Here is a 10,371-nt window from a genome sequence, read left to right on the forward strand (position 1 = left end):
CATCTCATTTTTTTTGAATGGCATGCGATCTACCCGCACTACCTCCGCGATCGACTGGTCGATCGCGATCGACGTATTGGGTACCCCTGCTCTACACATTGCATTTATAGATCTGCGGTCCTAACAAGTACTGAGGACATGACTTTGGGATCCTCAATGGTTTGAACTAGTCAAATCAAGTCTTGCATTTGTCATCCTGGCAGTTGTATTATTCTGGGAACAAACCTACATCACACGAGCAGTGTGGGAACCAGACATGGAGAATCATATACTAAAAAGACTGTAACATTAGAAGATGCCCACCTAAATTGTTGAACTCAGACTGCTGAAGCCTCGTATTAGTTCTCTGATGTCCAGCTATCTATGCTTCCCTCTGACACCAACACCTTATCTGCGAGTGTGCTGTCTCCTCTACATCTTGCTGAGGTTCAGGAGAGCCATGTTGAGGAAATCCTCAGAAAAATGAAATCCTGTACCTGGACCCTGGACCCCATTCCTACTGCTCTGCTCAAATCACATATCCCCACTCTCAGTCCTTTCATCACCAAAGTTGTTAACCTTTCCCTTCAGTCTGGCTGTGTCCCACCTGCACTCAAGGTTGCTGTCATCTGTCCCCTTCTCAAGAAGCCCACCCTGGACCTGGAGGTTCTAGCCAACTACAGGCCTATCTCCAACCTCGCCTTCCTGTCCAAAGTGTTAGAGAAGGTAGTTGCTTCTCAACTTCAGGACCACCTCAAACACAACTTGTTTGAAAAATTTCACTCAGGATTTCGTTCAGCCTACAGCACTGAAACAGCTTTGCTCAGGGTGACGAATGACCTGCTGATGACAGCCGATGCAGGATCACCCTCACTCCTCATCCTCCTGGACCTGACTGCTGCATTTGACACAGTGGATCACACTATCCTCGTAGAGCGCCTCCACACCACCATTGGACTATCAGACTCTGCACTCAAGTGGTTTCAGTCCTACCTTTCAGGCAGAACTGAATATGTCTCACTGGGAAGATGCAAGTCCAGACTGCTCCCTGTCTCCTGTGGTGTTCCGCAAGGGTCGGTCCTCGGCCCCATCCTCTTCATTACTTACATGCTCCCCCTCGGTCGTGTCATCGGCAGACATAGGATGTCTTTCCACTGTTATGCCGACGATACACAGCTCTACATCAAAGCTGCCCCAAGCCCCTCTGCAGCTATGTCATGTCTCACTGCCTGTCTTGGGGAGATCAAGGCGTGATGAGCAACAACTTTCTCCAGTTAAACAGAAGCAAAACCGAAGCCCTCCTTGTTGGCACTCCACACCAGGTTCAGTCATCCTCCATAACTCATCTCACCTTCGACGGTCAGGTCATCCCCCTCTCCTCCACAGTCACTAATCTGGGAGTTAGGTTTGACCCTTACCTGACCTTTAATGACCATATAAAACACCTGTGCAAAACCTCCTTTTATCATCTCAAAAACATCTCCAATCTCCGCCCCACTTTAACCCTGTCAGATGCAGAGAAGCTCGTCCATGCCTTTATCTCGTCAAGACTGGACTACTGTAACTCACTCTTCACTGGGATCATTGGCAAGAACATACAGAAGCTGCAATACATTCAAAACAGCGCTGCCAGGATCCTAATGAGAGTCCAGAAATATGAGCACATAACACCCATTCTGCACTCACTACACTGGCTCCCTGTCTCATTCCGGATTGACTACAAAGTCCTACTACTCACACATAAAAGCATAAATGGACACGCACCTCCCAACCTACAAGAACTCATCACTCCCCAAATCTCCACCCGCACCCTCAGATCATCAAACAGCTCGCTCCTCCGGGTCCCCAACACCAAGCTCCGCACCATGGGCAACCGGGCCTTTGGCTCGGCAGCGCCGCGCCTATGGAACAGTCTCCCTGACCACCTAAGGGCAACACAGACACTGGTCTCTTTTAAGACTGGCCTAAAAACCTTTTTATTCAGGAAGGCGTTTCTGACCTAAATCACTGTCAGTTATTTCTTTTGTGTTTCTGTTCATTCAGTGTTTTTTATGCTTACTAGTTATTTTATTAGTTTGTTTTAACTATGTTTTTTACTATGTACTGGCTCTGTGGCACTCTGGGATTTTTTTAATGAAAAGTGCATTACAAATAAAATGCATTATTATTATTATTAGTTTCAGCCGAACTTAACAATTGTATATGTATGCACAGAACATAGAAGTGTCAAATTCAGTCTCATTGTCTCCCGGATGCATCACATGCAATTACTGAGCCTTTTGTTACTACAGCCTGTCCATTTCACTTACCGTGGACACAATGCAGGAAACAGCCAGTTGCCAGGGGATTAAGCCCCCCCCACCCCCACCCCCACACACACACACACACACACACAACAAGGGCTGAGAAAACACATTCCAGTAAAATAAAAGCAGTGTAGAGTAAACTCTGTTTTCACGGTTTGCCAGCAGATTCCAGGAATCATTGTTGCATCAGGTTTGGTATTTTAGACAGTAGACTGGTTTTAAACAGTTTAGACCCACGGCTACTTCTCATACTGACTTGTTCTCATTTATTTCTTGCTTTTACTCGCAAACGGGCCAATCGTTCCTTTATGACGGGCTTTTCTTTTAATTCCCACTGAATAAAAAGTAGCTCGGCCTGTTGACAGCTCCATGTTCTAGACACCCAGCTGTCAGCTGAGCCAGCTCTTCACAGAATACCTTCCCTTCTCCACTTGCATAAACTCTGTTGAAGCTTGTCCTGTTGCGTTGCTGTAGATTATAATTTTCAGCTGTGCCCCTTTAGAACCAGTTATTCTTGTTTAAATAATCACGGACTTCTCTGAAATTTAACTTCAAAGCTGAGCATTCAGCAGAATTAAGATGAGTATCTTTATTGAGGCAGAGCGAATGAGGCTTAGATGTGCTAATATGTCATTGTAACGGCTGCATAGTGTGGCCTACTGCACACCCACTGGAACAGCCTGATGTTCTGTTTGACATGAGCAAACCTCTGGATGTCATACAGTAGAGAGACTAGTCTTTACTGCTAAATCCTGCTGACTCACTCTTTTCCTCCCTTTTTCTTTTTTTAAGAATGAAGCATTAACATAACTTCTCCATTCAGTAATTCTGGTTTGGGATTTGAGGATCACTATAGAATGGTCCCTGGTCACAGACAGGATATGTTCTCTGCATGCTTGTTTTGTCTTACACTCACTTCCAGTGTGCTGCATATTGTACATAGAGGTCTACGTACACCTGACTAACTGTATTGTGAACCTGCAATAACTTCTGATCTGAACTACCTGACAGCTGCCTCACACATAGCAAATATTGTGATGAGGAGTCGTGTTCTGGTCTAATCATTGTTCTGCTCTTGAAGGCCAGCAAGTCAAAGAGTCTGTTCCATCATGTCAGTATCCCATTCACTCGAAAAGAGGCTCAAAATGCATGCGATGCACGAAACGGACATTTACTACAAGGGTTCCTGTTAGCGTGTCCTTCCTCTCCTGGGCAGCTGAACACTTTACACGTATGTATATCAGTAGCCATTTAAAGTAAAACAACAACATCTTCTGGTCCATGGTATCTCCTGTGAGATGCTCCTAATGCCTGTCAGAGGTCCTGATGTACTTGAATGGTGACTGTGTAGGCTGTAGTAAAGCAGACGCACTCTCTAGGTCTTGGCAGGCTTGGATGAAAGTCTACCAGTGCTTATTTTAGCTGATGGCATTTTCCTAATATGTCTTCATGATTAGGGAAGTCTGTGACTGATGCATGAACAGGTTCAGTGCAGGGACAACTACTGTATGTGTATTAGAGATTTATCAACATAAAGAAGTAGAAACCCATACAGGAGCCCAGACAAACCCAGTCCTAGTCATATTCTGTAAGTCCTACGATGACTGCAATAGATTTTCGTCCTCCTTATCTCCTGCAGGCTGCAGCAGGGAAGCTCTCAGTGGACGGCTCGCTGCACAGCTCCAGCTCTGAGCTGCAGGACACCATGAGACGCCTGGGCTCCAACTCAGAAGATCGCTCTCGCCTCACTGCCGCCCTCTCCTGTCTGAAGAGTGCTGATGATGCAGGTGAGCCTGGCTGCCCTGCAGAAAACCAAACATTAATAGGAATGCTATAAATAGTACTGGGGTTGGTTTATTAATCCTGTTTAATCTTAATTTTGATAAATCATTATGTGATATATTTAACAGCCATCTTTGTTTGATGTTTTACATATACCATGTTCTAAACAGGCATTCTTAGATATGTGGTTTCTTTTGATACTTGATTTGAAATTAGAACATGAAGACCAACCCAGTATAGCAGCTACAGGCCCTCAGAGCCAGGTCCACTGTGTGCCAGTAGAGCAGGTGTTACCTGGTTTGAGTCATTGAAAAGGATTCAAATATATACGTTGACTAGTGGGTCCTGCATTGGCATCGCTGAGCTTTCAACTGTATCAGATGGTCTCCATCAGTTAACGGGGTTTGCTCCGTTGCCATAGAAATAGGTTGTTGTGGGTAATGTTTTATACTTGAATGCTACTGGCTGTTTTACTGTTCTTCTTTTAAATTCCCATTTTTTAGTTGACTGTTTGTTTTACTGCACTTTGCAGCTCGTTTAGAGAAGTGCAACATAAATACAGTTCATCATTCAGTCATCATTTCTTGTTGTGTGGGTACACTGGCCCTTGAGTGTTCTATGCACATTGTAAAGGTAAACTAAACTCAATTTCAGATGGGATTATAGTATATTTGAATTTTCACATTCATTTGACAGAATACATTGATAATCATAACTCATAACTAACCATCCCAACCATCTGTAATGTGTGACAACCCGTACTCTACTTGTGCACTCATTTTGGATCTTTACTCTTTGACTCGAGGTGATCCGAGGCCTGACTCAGGCTCCTGCAGCTCTGAGTCCCGACAGGACAGCAATGTCTTCTCTCCCATCAGCCCCCCCTCCAGCTCTGTCAGCCCCCCCCTCCCCCTGAAGCCCACCAGCACCCACGGCCGCTCTATCTCCATATCAGTGGTACCTTGTTCAGCTGACCAGAGAGCTTGCATACTAACTGAGGACGCCTTCACCCTGGAGCCAAGCAACCCTCCAGCCACTCGAGCCTCAAAGCCGCACACCGGCAAGCCCTCCCACACACCATCACCACCTTCACGCAAGCTGCTGCAGCTCCTCCCCAACATTGCAATGACGAGAAGCAAGAGTCAGGAGTCACAGCTGGCCAACCGCATCGAGGAGCCGGCGACACACAAGTGGGTTTTTGAACTGATGCTGCAGTCATTTTGAACTGATGCTGCAGTCATTAATGGTAATGATGGCAGATCAGTGCCTTACATTTCAGCTGCTAAAAGAGTTGAGACATACATTATTGCATTCCGGTATAGCCTCAGCCATTCTGTATGTCGTTACATTGAAAACACTGGATGATTACTGCTTAATTAATCGCACGCCAGAGAAAACATCACCCAACAATTACAATTCTGGCTGTGAATATTTGTGATCTCCAGAAGTTATTCCAGTCTGAGGTACTGTACTGCTGCTGGAGAACAACACACACACACACACACACACTTAAAAAATGCAATGAAACATGTATGGACTACTTTTCAAGGAACCTCGAGGTTCCTTCAGCCCACTGGTGTGTGTGTTTCCATAGTGGTCTAAAGACAGTGGTCGTATTCCCAAACATGTAGAGAATCCTCTCGGAGCTCCTCACTCAGCCGCAACATTTCTACATCAGGAGTGATTCAGGAAAGGAAGGGACAGAAACCTGATGGGCACGGTGATGGGTATGACACATTCTTTTAAAGAGCTGTGATTGGTTGATCCAAAAGAGCTAATAATGCACTCTTGGTGCTGATGGGCCTAGAAAGGACAGAGAGATGGATAGATCACAGAGACTAGTCTCTATTCAGACATGGTGTAGTTGATCTCTGTTGAATACATTGAAGCCATAGGCTTACTTTATATTGATTTTATATTAACTTTCATCAGTTTCAGTCTCTAGAAGTAGCAGCATCAGCGATGCCATGCCTCTGTGTGGTGCAGCCACCCCCTCACAGTGTCACAGGATGAAGTGACCTGCTGTATACAGTGGTTTTAGTTGCTGTCTGTCTTTGCAGAGCTGGTAAGAAGAACAAAGCGCTGGGTGCTCTTCAGATCAACGGCTGTGGTAACAGTCCTGAGGACTCAGCGCTGCACTCACCCCTACTGTCTGCCCGAACGCCCGGCCCCGTCCCAGCCTCAGCCCCCTACATGATGCCTGCCACCCCCACCCTGCTGGACAGTGAGTCCTCATCACAGATACTAGCCTAGAGTCCTGCTCCCTTGTCCTTCTACGATTCTGTGATTCTGTTTAGTTTTCCTATCCTATCCTATCCTATCCTTTTTGTGTTTTTGACATACATCGCTGTAATGTTCTTCACAGATGTGACCATGCACAGGAGTTCCCCTCAGACAATGAGGAGAGACATTGGCCTGGCTGTAACACACAGGTCAGTTACTGTCAACTCTACACACCTCCACATTGCGGCTATAAAAGTCAGATCGTTGCATTCCTATTTTTAATCGCAAACTTATTTGGGGTTTAGCTTAAAAAGCTAATTGAGCTTTTATGGGATGTTTGGGTTGAAAGTCTGCCCATTTTATTGAATCATTACCTACTATCTTAATTTATTATACTATATTGATCCCTTTAAGGGGGAAATTTGTCCCATCCCTGTATATAGGGAGCAGTGGGCTGCCAATGACAGGCGCCCGGGGAGCCTGGGGTTCAGTGTATTGCTCAGGTACACTTCGACACGTGACACGTCCCAGTTGAGGATCAAACCGTTGACTTTCCGGTTCCCAGACAACCCTCTTAACCCAGTGAGCCACGGTCGCCCCAAACCGCCCCAATCTTCCATCACATGTGCAGATCATTTGCTTATAACGCTAAATGTTTGTTTCTATCTGCATATGACAAGTTACCCCATTATTTACATTTTAGTCATAATATTTCCTGTAACTTCCCATGGAAAGTTTCCGCCTTGAATATTCCCAGAATTTTGCAACCGTTCTTAAGAGATGAGGTCACATCGATGGAGCCTACGCATACAGGAGTGTGGCCCTGACTACGTTGTAGCTGCACATCCTCCAAAATGTAACTACACATTGGGGCTGCAGCGACTGACACCAAGCGAAGACAAGAATTATGACGAATTATTATTATGTGTGCTTTTGTAGTTGCAGACGACAGTGTTGATAGTGAAAACAACATTAAGGGGCTTTATAAAGGAAAGAATTCTGAACTTTTTATTAACACACATCTAACAAAGCCATGTCCACTGCAACCCTTCGTCACAGAGAATGTAAAATGTAAATGAACACCTCTGCCATTATAAAGTCATGTACAGTACATGCGTTGCTGTGGCGATATATTGTGAAGTATAACTTTAGTTTTAGTATTGCACCATGAAGTTGAAGGAGCAATAAGAGTCAGATCATTTTAAAGGCCTTTCAGTGCTTAATATGGGTCAAGCTCCAACAACACTGGATCCAAAACATTCCTTTAGCACCTGTGGGGCTAACTTCCTGTTGCTTTCTGTTGTTAATGTGGAGTCTCCAGTCCCGAACCAGATAACCCTGCATTCAATACTACAGTCACTGAATGTAGGGGCTGACTGGCATTCGGTGAATTCATCTGAACGTCATTGTGATAAAGAAATGTTTTTTCTTCCTTTTGTAGGTTTTCAACCAAGTCCTGGCTCTCCCAGACGTGCCAAGTGTGTCGCAGGAGCATGATGTTTGGTGTCAAGTGCAAACACTGCAAGTAAGAGAGTGTAAATATAACCTTCCTGCTCTGTTTGATTATACTACCACCTGTTACGGTTATCATCTGTTTTATCTATCTGTTCACAGGTTAAAGTGCCACAACAAATGTACCAAAGATGCTCCCTCATGTCGGATATCATTTCTCACATGTAAGCACTTTTTTTACACTTTACCTTTTTTTAAATTGAATTGCCGGGTAAATACCTTACGATTGTTGCTCATGCTCTGGTGATTTACTGCAGGGGTATGTCAGCTCATAACATCTCAGGACAAGTGCATTAAGGAAGTCAGCTGTGTCTACAGACCGTGTGTGTGTGTGTGTGTGTGTGTGTGTGTGTGTGTGTGTGTGTGTGTGTGTGTGTGCGTGTGTGTGTGTGTGTGTGCGTGCGTGCGTGCGTGTGTGTGTGTGTGTGTGCGTGCGTGCGTGCGTGAGCGTGCGTGCGGTGGCAGTCCAGAGTCCAGCTGAAGTGAACGTTTCCACTGAGGGAAAGCACAAATGTCTGGGTACATCTCAATAGGAGTGATAGAGAAATTTGAATGTTTCCAATAAAAAATGACATCATGCTGACAGCGGCTCAGAACATTAAGTGTGCTTCAGGTGATTTGCAGTGAAAAGACATCTGGTCAACATGTTGGTAAAGGTTGTACTTTTCCCGTTATTACCTTTATTTCAACTGCATTTGAGTGAAAATATCTCCAACATGTAACACGTTCTACAGGATCTCCCAGCCATAGTCATCTGCAAACGCGGTTCAAAAGTCAAGTCGGTAACAAACATCACAGCGTTACACATGGCAAGGTAGTTGGGTTTGGTTTCAGAATCTGGGGAAAGTTCAATAAACCTAGTTGTCATTGCTTTTTACGTTTCTGATCATATTGAGTTTGAAGAGGTGTGAATCTTCACTGGTCTCACCATTCCATTCCATTGCAATTCACCTTTGTAAGCACAATGACTCACGATGCATCTCAATATATCACATCCTCATTTTTCTATACACACACACACACAAACTGTGTGTGTGTGTGTATAGAAAACCGTTTTTAAGAGGTGAGGTCACATTTATGGAGCATACAGAAGTGTGGCCCTGACTACGTTGTAGCTGCGCATCCTCCACAATTGAATTACACATTGGGGCTGCAGCGACTGACACCAAGCATGTGTGTGTGTGTGTTTGCACAGCTCGAGAGAGGGCAAAACGCAGTGCAGACTCCCACTGAGCTAAACTGAAACCAAACTCTGATTATGTTCTTTCACTGCATTGATGCAGTCGTCCGCATAGCAATGCTTCTATCAGTTTGAGGAGTGTAGAGCTAAGACTTGATGCAGCTTTAGCACCAGTTAACAGTGTCCTTTATTGCTTTATCTTTTTATATCTATTCAGTTGTAATGTACTTATATCATTCAATACAGTAGATGTTTTTTAATGATTTATTCTATTCTGACCTGATTACACAGGGGACAGTACAGAGCTGTGATGAAATGAGAGGAGACATGAGGAATAACATGTAACAAAGGTGCCTGCTGGACTGGAACTAGTAACTTCATAGTCTGCATCTTAAACACCAGGACGCCCTGATCTTTCTTTACCAACCTGAAAGACAGAGCGTGCCTCTTTGCCCCAAGCAGTGAGTGGCTACAGAGCATGGATCTGAGCTCCACCAATGAGCTGGTTCTGTTTAACTGTTGCCTGTCATGCACCATGTTATTGCTAACTGACAAGTAGACCAAGATCATAACAACATGAGTTACTTCTGGATCCTTCTTAGAGCAAAGGTTCACAGTTTTGTCCAAGTCTTGGGGTGTGTTTGTGGTTCATGCTTGTTGTCAGGCTGTGTCATGCTGCTGCATGTCGACGAGGATCCAAGGACTCTTTAAAGGTGCATTAGGTCTCGCTGCTCTCTGTTTCCATCACAGAGGGTTTTGTAGTAGACGTAGTTACTGCAGGAGTTGTAGAGTCTGCCATGCGTTTATTCTGTGTTGCTCTGTGTACAATGATTCAACTCAAACACAAAGTGCACCGATTGGACCCACAAAATGCTTCTGGACTGATGACTGGAATCCTCTGTGTTAAGGGGGTAGTATGAAGTAGTATGAGCAGACAGTGATTCTGTGCTGAGCTGCTGTGGTGAGAAAGTAACAAAAAGGAAATGTTGTTTTTGTCAGACTGCTGAAACCTCACATTAGTTTCCTGTACACTTTGGGATGTATTATTGCACAAAAGCACATTAGGAGGGGATCTTATAAAAGCCAGTATGAACTGGATGAATGATTACAGGTGGTGAAAAGTTACTACTGTTTTGTTGAAAATGTGTGAACTAATCTTTTATTATATATTGTGATGTAAAATGAGCTAATGCTTGAATGTGTTTGTAGTGCCAAGGATGCGGAGGGCAGAATCAGTGCCATCAGATATCAATAATCGGATTGATCACACAGCAGAGATCCCACTGCAATTTGGCACTTTACCAAAAGCAATAACCAAAAGGGTAAGTACAGGTTTCTCTTTTATTACAATATGCTTGGTATTCTGTTCTGAACTGCTGTTGCTGACTT

The 10,371-nt window shown here is 44.4% G+C and overlaps 1 protein-coding gene across 1 annotated transcript in view; it reads left to right on the forward strand.

Annotated features, from left to right (window-relative positions):
• Nucleotides 1-10,371, forward strand: part of LOC142931525 (kinase suppressor of Ras 1-like) — a 44,431-nt gene that overhangs the window by 26,753 nt on the left and 7,307 nt on the right. Inside the window, exons 2-8 of the mRNA XM_076075486.1 lie at nt 3,925-4,072; nt 4,873-5,257; nt 6,128-6,291; nt 6,433-6,499; nt 7,732-7,815; nt 7,905-7,966; nt 10,192-10,304. Of these exons, the coding sequence (XP_075931601.1) occupies nt 3,925-4,072; nt 4,873-5,257; nt 6,128-6,291; nt 6,433-6,499; nt 7,732-7,815; nt 7,905-7,966; nt 10,192-10,304 (1,023 nt within the window). The remainder of the gene's footprint in view (nt 1-3,924; nt 4,073-4,872; nt 5,258-6,127; nt 6,292-6,432; nt 6,500-7,731; nt 7,816-7,904; nt 7,967-10,191; nt 10,305-10,371) is intronic.

The sequence above is a fragment of the Anarhichas minor genome, unplaced genomic scaffold, assembly GCF_050575085.1.
Source record: "Anarhichas minor isolate MPS153535 unplaced genomic scaffold, ASM5057508v1 ptg000052l, whole genome shotgun sequence".
Classification (NCBI taxonomy): Eukaryota; Metazoa; Chordata; class Actinopteri; order Perciformes; family Anarhichadidae; genus Anarhichas; species Anarhichas minor.